Here is a 15,334-nt window from a genome sequence, read left to right as displayed (position 1 = left end):
CCTGACTTCTGGCCTGAGACCGTCACAGGCCCTTCCACCCTTGCAGGCCGAAGAGGAGGCCAAGGTGGGGTCTGCTGAGGAGGCGAGAGGGAAGTGCTGGCCACAGCTTCCTGTTCCCTGCCCAGGTTCCTGCTTCCACTCAGGGTGAACCTGTGGGTCTGGCTGTGAGCAAAATTCAGCACAGTTCAAGAAACCAGCTGAGGCAGTTACCTGACTTTGGAAGACAGCGGTCAGGGCCCCGAGGGCACAGCTCCCCCATGGTCCCAGCCCTGAGTTGCCTGCAGTGCGATCCACTGACAAGGGGCCTGGGGAACATCCTCCTTCTCTCTGACATGGAAAGGCAGCTGGTTCTCAATAGTTCTGAGAGGTTTAGCTCTGTGTTTGAACTGAAAACCTAAGCCATGTCCAGATGGACAGATGTGCATCTGTGGACATGTGCAGGCAGGCAAGGAGCAAAGGCTGAGTCTTTAGAATCAGATGGTGCAGGTTTTAAATCTCAATTCAACTTCTTTACCAGCTATGTGCTCTGGGGAAAATTAGTTCTCTGGCCAATTTCTCATTTGTTTAAAAAATAAAAATTTGTAGGGAAGTCCCTGGTGGTCCAGTGGTTAGGACTCCGTGCTTTCACTGCCGAGGTTCTGAGGGCCCAGGTTCAATCCCTGGTTGGGGAACTAAGATCCAGCAAGCTGCATGGTGTGGCCTAAATAAATAAATAAAACTTTTTTTTTTTTAATGAAAAAAAATTGTGCAGGGTTTTTGTGAGAACTAGCAGTGTGTGTGTGTGTGTGTGTGTGTGTGTGTGTGTGTGTGTGTGTGTGTGTGTAGCCCCTGATTCACAGCAGGCCTTCAGTATGTTGTCATCGCCATCATCATTCATCAGTGACTGTAACACTCAAATTTGTGTCGTTGAAGAAATTTGGGTTGTTGAGCATTTGTGTTTTAACTTATAAATTTCTCATAATACAAATGCCATTTGCAGGCCTGAGAAATAAAAATCTCCTCAGGAAACTCTTATTTGGACTCAGGGTTTTGAGCACTTTGTATAATACATAACCATCTCCCTGCTCTGTACTTGCCCACTTTTCTGCCAATTTTGGAATAATACCAGATGTTTCCGTTCACGATACATCATGAAATGGCCAACTTGTTGCTGCAGAGTGCTACATGTTAGGGTTTTGTCCTCTGTCTTTGCATCTCTAGTCACATTGGTGAGCGCTTTCACTTGATAAATCATTTTGTGAACATGCGTAGATTGCTGTTTGAAGTAAACCTGTCTACGTTCATGAGACATATATAGTCACAGGACAGTATAATTTAATCTGTAATTTAATGGCTCTATGGAACTTTTAAGAGCTTTCAAACAATAGCATGGTGAGAAAATTGTATAACAACTTGAAAATTGTATAACAACTGCTGCGAAATAAGTGCCGTTGTCATTGAAAGTTACCATGTAATTTACTTTAAATGGTGAGCTGTAGGCCTCTGTCTGCTTAATAACCTGATACCTGAGACCACAGAGTTCCAGTTCTGTAAAGGAATGGAGCGAACCCGTGGAGTTAGACGTAACATGATTTTACCTGAAATTCTCTGAGATTGGAAGGTGGTTGATTCATATGAGAATAAGGCCATTTAAGTGATATCAACCTGTATATTCTATACTAGTAAGAGATCTGTAAGCTTATATCATAAATCACTCTGTAAAACGTATTAAGCCTACATCTGTATTCGATGAAGTCTTTCAGCAAATGTAATCATTACTGATTAATCCTAATTTACCCCCTGGAAACTGGGACCATTTCTTAAGTATACCCTATTAATACATGGTCTCAAATATGCATATATACCATATTAAATAAGGTTAATACCGAAACAGTGAGGAGTGTGCTAAATGCCCGTATTTGCTGGGATTATCTTTGTCTCCCATCCCCAATCCAAACTGGAGAGAGAAAGCTGGTGGTTTCTGGATCCCAGGGTACTGCTACTCTCAGAAATCTTTATTCTTCTTGGAAATTCTGGCTTCCAGTTTCTAAGAATTATAGGCTTACCCAGAGTTACATTGCTGTCTGGGGTAAACCAAACTGCAGCCCATGTGCATTATTTATTTATTTTTTTATTTTTTTGGCTGCGTGGGATCTTCGTTGCTGCGCAGGCTTTCTCTAGTTGTGGAGAGCAGGGCCCACCCCTCGCCATGGTGCACGGGCCCCTCATGTCGGTGGCTTCTCTCGTTGCGGAGCACGGGCTCTAGGCGCGGGGGCTTCAGTAGTTGTGGCACACGGGCTCTAGTTGTGGCTTGCAGGCTCTAGAGCACAGGCTCAGTAGTTTTGACGCACGGGCTTTGCGACTCCGCAGCATGTGGGATCTTCCCAGACCAGGGATCGAACCCGTGTCCCCTGCATTGGCAGGCAGACTCTTAACCACTGCGCCACCAGGGAAGTACCCCAGCCCACATACTTTAAGCAGTGGGTGTGCAGAGCCCAGCAGAGACAAATGACCCAGCAGGGTGGAAGGCAGCCGGACATCCCTTTTGTTTCTTCATCTGTAAAATAGGAGGACTGCTTACAGCCTATTCAGTGACATAGCAGACACACTTTGTACACCGCAAAGTGCTGTAAAATAGAAGCTAAAATGAGGTTGATGTAACATAGAATTCCCATCCCTGGTCCTCAGTCCTTCTAGGCCCGGAGGAGCAAGCATCCCTTACACACACAGCCTCCCCCCACCCCACCCCTGGAGGACTGAGATTGCAGAGTAAGGTAGTTAGTTCAATGAAAGGGCCTCCTAGATCCCTGGCCCCCATCCCCATCCAGCCCAGGTGCCTCCTCCAGGCTATTCCATTAACTGTCTTGTTAACCTTGAGGAAGGTCAGGACCTTCTGCTTCATTCTGCGTCTCGTTGCTGCTCTGAAGCAGAGGGAAGGGACACAGTCACAAAGAGGATAATTATTCATAGAAGTCTTTTTCTTTTTCTTTTTCATAGAGTGCTCATGATCAGAGACCAAAAAAAAAAAAAAAAAAATAGCACATGATAAATAAAAGGGAATATCCCCTTCCATTTCTGCTCCTTTTCAGAGTCACGGTGGTTCAGTCTCTGATCCTATTTTCTGACAAGAACAAAGAAGAAGTGCATCAGAATACCATGGGTCATGTGCCTTCCACAGGTCAAATCAATATCTCGGGAATCTTGCAAGGAAGTGTGTTAGAAGACCTTTAAAAACAAATCCTGATAGGTCTTTAGTCTCTGTCCAGAGGGGCTCCACAGTGTCATTACTGCTTGAAAACCCTCCTCACTGCTCTGGGGAGGCAGAGCTGCTGCAAGTGGGGTATCCTGCCTGAGTTTTAGTCAGTGTCAAGGTCTGCGGGTCTCAAACAAGGGGGAGAAACTCTACCTACAGAAATCTCTCCTCTGCCTTAGGATATTTTTTGATAAGTGATAAGGGGACCCAGAGTGGGCTGGGGGGACTTCCTTGCCCTCAGAATTCCAAGTGTCCAATGACCAACCTTGTAGAAACCGTATCCCTCCCCAGAGGCCTCTGCCAGCCCTTCCTTATGCACAAAGAAGCCGATGCAGCCCCAGCATCCAGCCCCTCTCTCCTCTCCTAGCTCCTGAGTTCTGTTCATCACTAAAAATGCCATTGGGGGATTTTCCCCCTTTTGTTTTTATTGCCTTAACACCAGACGAGTGAAGAAGATGAAGAGGTACAGGAGGAGGAGGAAGACCCAGAAGAAGACAGGAAATCCACAAGAGAAGAGGAGAGTGAATTGCCCAAGTCTCCAGAGCCACCACCAGGCCCGGTCCTGGCTTCCGCAGAGGGGCCGCCCCTGCAAGCCCTGGGCCAGCCCTCAGGCTCCTTCATCTGTGAAATGCCCAACTGTGGAGCTGTAAGTGTCTTTGCGCCCTCCAGGGATCTGGGGCTCGTGAGAGCCGTACATACAGCTGTGCCCGGCTTTGAGGGATGATGCACTTTGCAAAAGGTGTACTTTCAGCAGTGAAAGTTTGGCAGAGGGAAGTCCGTGTGGCCATGCTTTTCTTTCTTTCATCCATTTACTTATTCATTCAGCCCATAGATATTTCTGGAGTGTATGTTCTCTGTTAAGCACCGTGCTTGGAGGACACAGGTCGGTCCCTGCCCTCAGGGAGCATGTGATTCAGGCTCTGCAATGGACCTTGGCCTCCAGAACTTAACACTCCTCAGTTACTTGGTGCCTCCCCACTCCTCCCGGGCTGTGTCACACAGGTCATGTCCTGGAGACATGCATTTAAATGCAGTGGGAGAGCCCACAGAGAAGGAGTGTCCTTTTATGGCATAACTACAAAGATTTAGCTAAAGTTTATCTTTGGGGGAAGCAAACAAGATTTACTAAGCAAATTATTCACGTAAAAAGGCTAAAAAGGTGTCTGTGTAATTACCTAACCTAGTACTTTTCAAGTACATTAGAAGCGTCATTTAGCTAAAATAAAACTAGTTCACCATTTGATCACTAAAGGATGGCCTTACAGAATCTGTACTGGCCTGTTCTAAGGCTCCCTGTGTATTTTAATGGATATTTTTTTAAATTGTTAACTTTGGACTCTCAGTCCCCCTGGTACCCCACTCATCTGAATTGTTGAGCTTTTCGCAAATCAAGTTGCTTAAAGCTGGGCACACCTGTGCAGGCAAGCTCTAGAGGTATTGTGCAAAATATTAGAATGTTGCTCCTTTCATATGAAGCCCTGTTTTCCCCAAGTTAGTGCTTATCCTTGCTTGTGTGTTATATAGGATAATACTGTTTTCCAGAGTGCGTTGAATGCTGCTTATTGAGTCTGTCACTTAGATGAAGAAAGCAACAGTCTTTAAAATATTTAGATCCTAAAGCAGAAATTCACTTGATTTACATTTAAGAAAAAATGAAAAACTTTTTTTAAATGATACATACATTTTGCATTAGCTTTGAAGAGAACATAGAAATTGCTAGCTTGTTTCTATCTTTGATGTTTAATGAGCTGGACGCTTCACTCCATCACTGCCATATTGTATACAGCACTTCTCTTAGGGGATGATTAAGATGTGACTTTATTTTTTACACATCCTTATTGGAGTATAATTGCTTTACAATGTTATGTTAGTTTCTGCTTTATAACAAAGTGAATCAGCTATACATATACATATATCCCCATATTTCCTCCCTCTTGCATCTCCCTCCCACCCTCCCTATCCCACCCCTCTAGGTGGTCACAAAGCACCAAGCTGATCTCCCTGCGTTATGTGGCTGCTTCCCACTAGCTATAAGATGTGACTTTAAATGACAGTATCCTTGGTGAATTTGTTTAGAAATTGGATGCTTCCTCAATTCATAGTTTGGGTGTACAGTAAATTCTTTCCTGAGCAGGAAATCATCTTTTACTTTACCCAATCAAAAATGCTCAGCAAGGTGAATATTTTTTTGTGACTTTAAAAAACAACAGGAAAAGAAGCATGTTGGTTTTATTCGGTGCCTAATCATGGAGGGTTTGGTTGCTAAATCAGCGAAAGATTTTTTTTTTCCTGCAAGGCTATAAACAGAACTCGTGAACTTAACACAGAGTGACCATCTGTTGCTGGACGGTTCAGTGGGTACTCTCATTAGCTGATGCATTTAGCAATCTGGAAGTCAGGGCTCTTGGAATTCAGGGGTGTGGATTACATCCCTTTACAGCAGTGGATCTCTGCCGGGAATGATTTTGTTCCCCGTGAACATTTGGCAACGTCCGGAGACATTTTTATCACATCTAGGGAGGTGCTCCTGGCATCTGGTGGGTAGAGAGGCCAGGGTTGCTGCTGAACATCCTGTGATGCCCAGGACAGCCCTACAGCAAAGAATCATCCAGTTCCAAATGTCAGTAATACTGAGATTGGGAAACCGTGTATTATGGCAACCTTCAAAAGAGCAGGTCGTTCCCCTTTTTTTTATCCTACAGTACAATGTTGGGGTCTGAAACGTTGCTTCAACACTGGGCTACTGATTGGGGCTTAGAAATAACATATAGAATATATCAGAGCAGCTAGTCAGTGTCTTCCAAGCTGTGTCTCTTGGGGTTCGAGGGCTTCCTAGGGGGGGAGATAGAGCTGAGCAAATAGATTCAATTTTGGGGGGCTGTCTGTTTCAGCCAGAGTACCTCTGCTTTGAGCTTTTGAATAAGACCTGATTTTTTTAAGTAAAGAAAGGAAAGGAGAAAAGAAAGAAAAGAAAAAAGAGGTGGAAGGTAGCTTCTGGCTGTTAAAAAGTTTGAAAGCTGGTCCAAACCCTCTCATTTTACAGATGGAAAACATAAGGTGTTCAGAGGGGAAATGGCCCAATGGCCTCCCCGTGAGACGGAGGCACTGGATTGAGCCCTAGTCTTTGGTTATAACAGTGATGGGTTTTTTACTGGCACAGCACTTGTGGTTGTAGTATTCAATCTCTACTTTCTGTGGCATTTGCCCAGAGTTTGCTTATGTAAGACCCCTATGCCTTGTCATTAGACACTGTTTCGAGTATCACATGTTCTACCAGTGAGTAACTAATAACCCTAATTTCCTTTTCAGGACTGTAGATGTCATGTCACTCCCTTTCTTCCCCAGGTGTTCAGCTCCCGACAGGCACTGAATGGCCATGCCCGCATCCACGGTGGCACCAACCAGGTGACCAAAGCTCGGGGTGCTGTTCCCTCTGGAAAGCAGAAGGCTGGCAGTGCCCAGAGCGGGTACTGCTCAGTGAAGAGCTCACCCTCTCACAGCACCACCAGCGGCGAGACAGACCCCACCACCATCTTCCCCTGCAAGGAGTGTGGCAAGTAGGTAGAATTGGGCCAGGGACTGAATCTAAGTGTGTGATGAATAATGCCTCTGTAGGGGCTGGGCCAAGGTGGTCTTAGGTGTCTCCAGGTGGAAAAAGAACCCAGACTCTCCAGGTTTTCCTCATATAATCCTTGGGGTCTACATGGTGCCTCATGGTGAGTGGACCTTGTCTCTGACTCAGAATACGGTCATTCTGATGTCCTAAAGCCTAATAAGGATGGACATCATCAGAGAGCAAGTCTCTAGTGACAGAACTTCACTCTTTTCCAGAAATGATGGATGGGACTCTGATTCCCACCTCTTCCCTTCACACCCAAACCATATTCACTAGTACTGACTGCTCTCTTTGCATCCCTGCCGAGTGATTTGAGAATGGCTCTAAAACATCTTATCAGTAACTCTCTGTGGCAGAGATGGCTTTCCTACCAATACTGCTCATTCCTGCACCCAGGGCAGACATCACTAATCAATTGCTATACTTTTTGCTACCACATTAAGATAAGACTCAAATCCTTTCAAATTCTTTAAATCCTAATGCTTCAAGCTGGCACAACCAATTGATCAGAGTTGACTCATGAGGTAAAGTCTATTTGTCATCTCTGCCATTTTAAGTGTAATTTAAAACAATGAAAAGGAGGAACTGACAATAGGTGGTAATAACAGCATTAAATAACGTTTACTAAGCACTTAATTTTGGTACATACTTCATGTGCATGAGATCATTTAATCCCCACACAGAAACTCCATGTGGTGCAGATACTGTTTTATCCTTGTTTTTACAAATAAGGACTGAACATTAGGTAAATTTACTTGCCCCAGGTCATACCCCCAGTAAGAGCAGAACTGAGATTTGAACCCCTATGTGTTCAGATACAGAGCCTGGGTTTCTGACCAGTGTTCTGGCCTAGTGGTTTGCTTTGTTTGCTTATTTATTTATCACTGATGGTTGAGATGCACACAGTTCCCTCCCACAGCATCTAGTATAGAATTCCGGTTTACTTCTCAGTGAGTCTGCCTCCAGGAAGGGTTGTCATAAGTGACTTCTTTTAGGAGCCTTGCCGAGTTTCTCTTCCTGTAACCTTCAATGTCTCAAACATGCAGTGTTGCCTGGAGAGATGCCCACGAGGTAGCTGCTAAAACTCTACCAAGGGAACATCACTAGTTGTATGAATGAGGCCAACTGGGACCTCTGTTTATAATATTCATCCTCATGGAATAGTTCAGGTGTATTTCAGGCATCTTAATAATTCTGTCATTTATCAGTTACTCGGTATTTGCCTGGCACTGTTTTAAAGGATGTTTACGTGTATTGATTAATTTAATCTTAAGCCCGATGAGGTAGGTACTCTTAGCCGTAGGTCAGTGGCACCTGCCAAAGTGAGTTGGAACTAGCAACTCTCTTCCTGCAGAGATGGGGAGACAGACTTAGGCATGGGTCCCCTCCTCTGGGCTCTAATGTCCTTCAGAGCCAGGGCATGATATCATCTTCATGTCAGCAAGGAATAAGTGAGCCCCTGGATTGATCATCAGGCTTACTTAACTTGAAATAGTGAAACCTCCTCAGTCGGACTCCCGCACTACTTGCCCTGGGGTGGGAGAGGCAGGGAAGGGGCGTCTCACCCGTTTCTTCTCAGAGGAACCAGCATCTTCCCTCCACTCGCTCCCCTCCAACAGGCGACAACTCCTTATTCCACTAGGTGGAGACAAAGGACATTTTAACAACCAGAAATAAGTATTTCAAGCTCTGGTTGTCTTTTGGTGACGTCCAATAGATGTTTTTCCTGCCTTGTTTTTATGGTGCTTGGGACCTTTTTCTACCATAACTTCAGTTAAGATTTTTATGGAAAACAGAAATATTTTCTGTGGTTTTCCAGACGAGGAATAACGTCAGGCACATGTTTGCAGAATCCTTTTTCTAGCTGCTGAAATTATGTTCATTACATTAGACAGTTTTCAGTATGTCCAGTGGTGATTCATCAACTCTGTTCTAAGACACGGGTCTTAGAAATCAGGTTTTTTTTCTTTCCCTTTATGAGCTCAGGAATAAATATTTATGCCACCCTCCCTCTCTAAAAACAGGCCGTCTCACATCTGGACAAACTTGCTCTGAAAAAGGTCCAGATAGAAATATTTTAGGCTGGGTTTCCCTGGCGGCACAGTGGTTAAGAATCTGCCTGCCAATGCAGGGGACACAGGTTCGATCCCTGTTCCGGGAAGATCCCACACGCCGCAGAGCAACTAAGCCCGTGCGCCACAGCTACTGAGCCTGCGCTCTAGAGCCCGTGAGCCACAGCAAGAGAAACCATTGCAATGAGAAGCCCACGCACCGCATCGAAGAGTAGGCCCTGCTCACCGCAACCAGAGAAAGCCCACGTGCAGCAACGAAGACCCAAGGCAGCCAAAACAACAACAACAACAACAACAAAAAACCATAATTCTCAACTTTAAAAAAAAAAATATTTTAGGCTTTGCAGGTCATTCTGTCTCTGTCACAACTACACAGCTGTGCCATGTTAGTGCAGAAACAGCCATGGCCGATACATAAACAAATAAACATGGCTGCGTTCTGGTAAAACTTTATATACAAAAGCAGGCAGTGGGCAGGATTTGGCCCACTGACCATAGTTGGCAGACCCCTTTTCCCAGGATTTCTCAGCCTTGGCACTGATATTTTGGATCTGATGATTCTTTATTTGGGGAAGAGGGCCTGCCCTCTGTATTGTAGGATGTTCAGCAACGTCCCTGGCATCTACCCACTCGATGCCAGAAGTACCACTACCACCACCCAGCTGTGACCATCAAAAATGTCTCCAGACGTTGCCAGATATTCCCTGTGGAGGCAGAATCCCCCCTAACTGAGAACCACTATTTCATTCTAAAGCGAACAGGAGGGAACCATGATATATGATGGCCAAAACAAGATGGGATCTTGGGCAAAGAGGAATGGTCAGTGCAGCTCAGAAGTCCAGTACGATGAAGACAGAAGAGGGGCTGTTGGATTTGGCCACACAGTCACTAGCGATCTCAAGCACTTGGACTGAAGTGGAAGGGGACAACAGTCCCGTTGGAGAGTGTGGAGGAAAGAGGAGCTGTACGTGTGTGCAGGCAGACCCTCTAGAATTTTGACGGGAATGACAGGGACGGGAGGCCAGAGGCAAAGGATGGGTTGTTTTATAGTGGGAACCAACAGAGCTCGGCAGCCTGATTTGGGGATTCTCAGGTTGGTCGAGAGGGCTTGGTCAGTGATGGAGAGAGAAACGGGGAAGATAAGGAGGAAAGAAACGCTTGTGCCCCAGGCCACAGATGGACAGGAGAACTTTGAGGATTCATCCTCCGTTGTCACAGAGAGAAAGCCCAACGCACCGTAAATGTGTTCCTGTCCCCGTCCCCTTTCCTTGGAACGCTTGGAGAGAAGAGAGGTAACAGGTCACCAGGGGAGGAGGTCTTGGGAGCTAAGGAGATGGGAACTCTGTCAGAGCCACCCCAAACCAGACAGCAGACCGTGCACCTGCTATTCCCTATAGGATCCCTTGGATTTCCAAGAACTCAGATCTTCTAAATTTCACATGCTTCTTTTTCTTCATTTTGATAGAGTCTTCTTCAAGATCAAAAGCCGAAATGCACACATGAAAACTCACAGGCAGCAGGAGGAACAACAGAGGCAGAAAGCCCAGAAGGCGGCTTTTGCGGCTGAAATGGCAGCCACGATTGAGAGGACTACGGGGCCGGTGGGGCCGCCGGGGCTGCTGCCCCTGGACCAGCTGAGTCTGATCAAACCCATGAAGGACGTGGACATCCTCGACGATGACGTCGTCCAGCAGTTAGGAGGCGTCATGGAAGAGGCCGAGGTCGTGGACACCGGTCTCCTCTTGGATGATCAAGATTCAGTTTTGCTTCAGGGTGACACGGAACTCTAAAGTCCTGTGTGTCGCTTGGAGACAGCGAAAACCCACAGTCTCCATCCTCATTCATCAGGAAAGCTGGACTGTCTGCTTGTTTTGTAACCATTTTAAACTACCTGTTTAAAAAGTGGTCGTTTTTTTCAGGTTTAGAAAAACAATCGGGGTTTTTTTCCTTTTATTTAAAAACAATTGTTTTGTGGGAGGTTGGGGGGGAATAAATAATTGGCACAATCCTACTTTAAGATGTGTTTCATCTGGGCTACATTCCCATGAACTCATTCCTGGTTGGGAATGAACCTGACGTTCATGTTCTTTTGCTTTCAGATGCCAACCATTCTGGTTGCCTTTTATCCCAAAGCTTGCATGAGTGAGTGAATGAGAGAGTCTGTGTGCGTGTGTGTGTGTGCGTGTGTGTGTGTGTGTGTGTGTGTGTGTGTGTGTGTGTGTGTAAAGCAGGCTACTTTCTTTGTGCTGGAGTCTTGGGCCATCCTTTCCCACCAAGAGTCATTTTTGTGCTGACCTCATTCCGCAGTTTGCAGTGAACTTGGCGTCTTTGCTGGGAGACCATGCTAGGAAGTAGCTTTCCAGTGAGCAAAGGCAGCCCTGTGTTCAACAGCTTTCTTCTAGCACACACGTCATTTGAAGAGTTGACCAAATGTGAAAGTCATTTTTCTCCCTGCCCTGCCTGTCACTCAGCCTGTTTCTGAAAACTGAGTGCTGTGTCATTTCAGGCTTTTCCTCCCTGGCTGTGATTTACTAAGAAGGTGATTCATGGAGCAAGTGCGTCCTCTTCCCAGTTCCGTGAAGACCGGTTGACTCCAATTCATGGGTTAGGAGGATCCCTTGGATTTCCAAGAACTCAGATCTTCTAAATTTCACATGCTTCTTTTCCCGTTGGCCTGAGCCGACTGGAAATCCGTCTGGAGGAAAATAACCCCAACTATTAAGTTGCCTGGGCGTTTTCAGGGAGGATGGTGGAGGAGCGCAGATTAAAGTCCCTGGAATGCCAGGAGGCCCAAAAACTAGATCAGAAGAGCTGATTCTTTTTTGCCACACTGTTAATGGTCAGTGGAGTTCTGAAATTACTCTGTGCCACTTGGAAGTACTGAAAAACCTCATTCACTAGGATTCTGCTGTCATTCGCCTGTGCTGGACCGAAGTTTACCTTGACGCTAACTCTGAGGAAAAGGGTTGTCTAACAAATCTGATGGCAAATACAAGGGAAATAGCATTAAAGGCCAACAAAAATGGTTTCAGATACCACTTCAGCTACAGTGTTTGCATTCAAATGATGAATGTATTAATTAAAGTCATTTACCAAAGCCCTTCTAGAATTCTCCAAGCTACATACCCCTGCTCTGTCTCCTCCTGTCCCTGCCAGCAGGGTTGCTGTTTGTACTTGAAGGTAATAAACCTGTAATCCTTCAAAAATGGCATCGAGCTCAGGCTTTTGAGCTGAGTCAGACTCCTCCATGGCCTCCGTCAGGGCAAGTGAGTGCGCGCGCCTTCAGGCTGGGATGCGGCCCCAGCACAGAGCTGACGCTTCTGATGCCCCAACTCCTGCAGGTGTGGCAATCCTGCCAGGGCACTTTGCTGGCACAGTAATAGTTTGATGTTAAAGAGGATGTCAGCGGAAGCATGAGGATAGGACTGGAGCATCTTTAAGTTGTCTCAGCAAAAGCTTCTAGCACACACTGAAGACCCACAGCAGCCCCACGCAGGCAGTGTCCTCTGAATCTCAGGAAAGCCATGGACAGAAGATCAATACAAAGGTTCTTTTCATTGCCACCATTCGGTTTTCAGAAAAAGAGGTCTTGAAGATTTCCTTTATCTTTTTTTAGGGGAAAAAAAAAAGTGTTTCATTTGCTGCCATTTCTGACAAATTATTCTATGTTCTGAGTTCAGAACTGCCTGGGGAGGGCATCAGCTTTGTGGCAGAACTATTCCAGAACCATTCCAACAGATGGCTGATCCCATCTGTCCCAGTGACTACTTCCCTCCACTTGTGTGGGTCTGAGAGGGATTCTGGAATGGTTCTGCTATTGGGTCTATGAAAGCTTATCTAGCAAAGGAGCAAACACCCGGAAAAATGTTTATAAAGCAAATGTACTCGTTCTGTTTGGAGATTTGCCCGGCTGTTCCAGTTTAAAACATTAAAATAAAGTGAGTTGCCAAGGCAAAAATATAATGCACAATTTAATTTTGATTTTCCATGCAGTATAGCATTTGCATTTTTGACTTGAAATAACCAAAGAACTCCGCCTTGATGAGACAGTTCACTTTCCTGAATTAGTATTTTTCTTCACAATATCAACTTAAAGAATTGACTTCATAGTAAAATATTGCACTTATTTTTTTCCTAAAATGATTCTGCCTGCATGTATGTGTTGTGTTTTAGCTCCTCACCCCCCATCTCTCCCTGCCCTAAAGAACTTTTCTTCCCAATGGTTTGTCTTCCGCACAGTTACTGTTTACTCTCAGATAGTTTTTCATTAGTGAATTTAGACCTCTTTGAGAAAGCTTGTATATAAAAAGTTAAAAGATATATTTTATGGAAAAACCCATCTTATTTTCAAATATATTTAACTGCTGTTCTATTTTATTAGAGGAAGGTTGTAAATATTTTCTAGGAGTTCTATTGTAAAGAAAAGTATTTTTGAAAAAAATTAATGTAATAAAAAGGAAAACATTTTTAAATAGTGGTTGTGATTGCTTCCTGTTCTGGCTTCATTGTGTGCTATTCGTAGGAAATGACTTGCATGCCTTCCCATTTTAGGATGTAATTTATTCTGGTTTGCACTATTTTAAGTTGACATCATAATATCTAATGTGCTTCACTGTATTTTTCCCCAGAATGCAGGTCCCTTGGTCCATATCAAAAGCACTATGTATAGCATATTCATACTTTTTTCTTTTGTAACGTGTGTATTTTTAATAAGGATTTTATGTAACATTTTGGCAAAAAGAGGACAGTATTTTCTAGTGAATTTTATAATACATTTTGCTAAAAGTGTTTCTTCCTAGGTCAGTTTTTGTTAAGGCGAACCAAAAGTCTTATTTTCCCAGGGGTTTAAAAAAAAAGTTTGAAGCTTGAAAGCAAAGTTATATTTAAACATCATATGTAACAAATAAATAAAGATGTTTTATAGACTTGTCCTCAAAAAGTGCATTCCTTAAAAACAACTGGGGCATTCTAGGTTGGTTTTCCCCCTGAGCAATGAGCATTTTATTTTAATTGCCACAATACTTTTTTTTCAGAAAGCAAGCCAGGAGAATTTTACTTAAAAGGTTCCTGTCATTAGCCTCCTCAGAAATTTATTACAGTTCTTACAGATAGGCATTCATCAAACGGAGATGTAACCAAGTAGACACTGTCATATTTATTTGTGAAAACCTGATTCAATATTGCATCAGCTGCTCTGAAAATAAAATGTTATCTTTTTGAGTTTCATTTGGCTTAAACATTCCTTCTTTCTAGCTGCTGAAATGACTTCTCAATGCTAATTTACTGTTAGTTTCTGGAGACCGGTTTAGAGGGCTGCTGATTAGATTTTTATATATATATATATATATATATATAAATTTATTTTATTTTTTTATTTTTAGCTGCATTGGGTCTTCATTGCTGTGCGCGGGCTTTCTCCAGTTGTGGCGATGAGGGGGCTACTCTTTGTTGCGGTGCACGGGTTTCTCATTGCGGCGGCTTCTCTTGTTGCAGAGCACAGGCTCTAGGTGCACGGGCTTCAGTAGTTGTGGCACGCGGACTTCAGTAGTCGTGGCACACAAGCTCTAGAGCGCAGGCTCAGTAGTTGTGGCACACAGGCTTAGTTGCTCCGTGGCATTTGGGATCTTCCCAATCCAGGGCTCGAACCTGTGTTCCCTGAATTGGCAGGCAGATTCTTAACCACTGCGCCACCAGGGAAGCCCATGCTGATCAGATTTGATGCTCATATAAATGCCCCCACCCCTACCCTGGAGGCCAAGATGAATATTTCTGCTTCTCAAGCTGTTGGATGAGCCACTTGAGGGGTTGATGGCCTCTAACCCGTACTATTCACAATGCAGTTTGGGGGAGTCCAGTATTACACAAGGGTTATCTCACAGGGAACCACCAACAAAATCCAGTCCACCCTGGTTTATAGGCATTGCTAATCTGGATTTACAAATTCTACAAAGTGTGTTTACTTTTTTATTTATGTATATATATATATATATATATATTTTTTTTTTTTTTTTTTTGGCTGTGTTGGGTCTTCGTTTCTGTGCGAGAGCTTTCTCTAGTTGTGGCAAGTGGGAGCCACTCTTCATCGCGGTGCGCGGGCCTCTCACTATCGCGGCCTCTCTTGTTGCGGAGCACAGGCTCCAGACGCGCAGGCTCAGTAGTTGTGGCTCACGGGCCCAGTTGCTCCGCAGAATGTGGGATCTTCCCAGACCAGGGCTCGAACCCGTGTCCCCTGCATTGGCAGGCAGATTCTCAACCACTGCGCCACCAGGGAAGCCCAGTGTGTTTACTTTTTAATGGTCAACAGCAAAGTTCAGGAAAAATCTGAAATTCTGGATTTCATACAGAATTTGATTTAAGTAGGGCATACCTGTTCAAGACCTTGATCGTCTACGTTCTTTTGGGGTTTTATACTTT

General features: G+C 44.6%; 1 protein-coding gene across 4 annotated transcripts in view; it reads left to right on the top strand.

The window, feature by feature from the left end:
• Nucleotides 1–14,145, top strand: part of TRERF1 (transcriptional regulating factor 1) — a 206,585-nt gene extending 192,440 nt beyond the window's left edge. For 3 of the 4 annotated variants that reach the window (XM_059075641.2, XM_059075635.2, XM_067006222.1), the window contains 3 exons: nucleotides 3,675–3,878; nucleotides 6,578–6,789; nucleotides 10,386–14,144. In XM_059075641.2, coding sequence (XP_058931624.1) covers nucleotides 3,675–3,878; nucleotides 6,578–6,789; nucleotides 10,386–10,710 — 741 coding nt within the window. In that variant the 3' untranslated portion in view covers nucleotides 10,711–14,144. Of the gene's footprint in view, nucleotides 1–3,674; nucleotides 3,879–6,577; nucleotides 6,790–10,385 lie in introns of all 4 variants that reach the window. The other variant, XM_067006223.1, reaches the window with a different exon arrangement.
• Nucleotides 14,146–15,334: the final 1,189 nt, after the last annotated feature.

This window comes from Kogia breviceps, chromosome 10 (genome assembly GCF_026419965.1).
Source record: "Kogia breviceps isolate mKogBre1 chromosome 10, mKogBre1 haplotype 1, whole genome shotgun sequence".
Lineage (NCBI taxonomy): Eukaryota > Metazoa > Chordata > Mammalia > Artiodactyla > Physeteridae > Kogia > Kogia breviceps.
The sequence above is the reverse complement of the archived record's forward strand: the minus strand, read 5'-3'. Positions and strand labels throughout refer to the sequence as shown.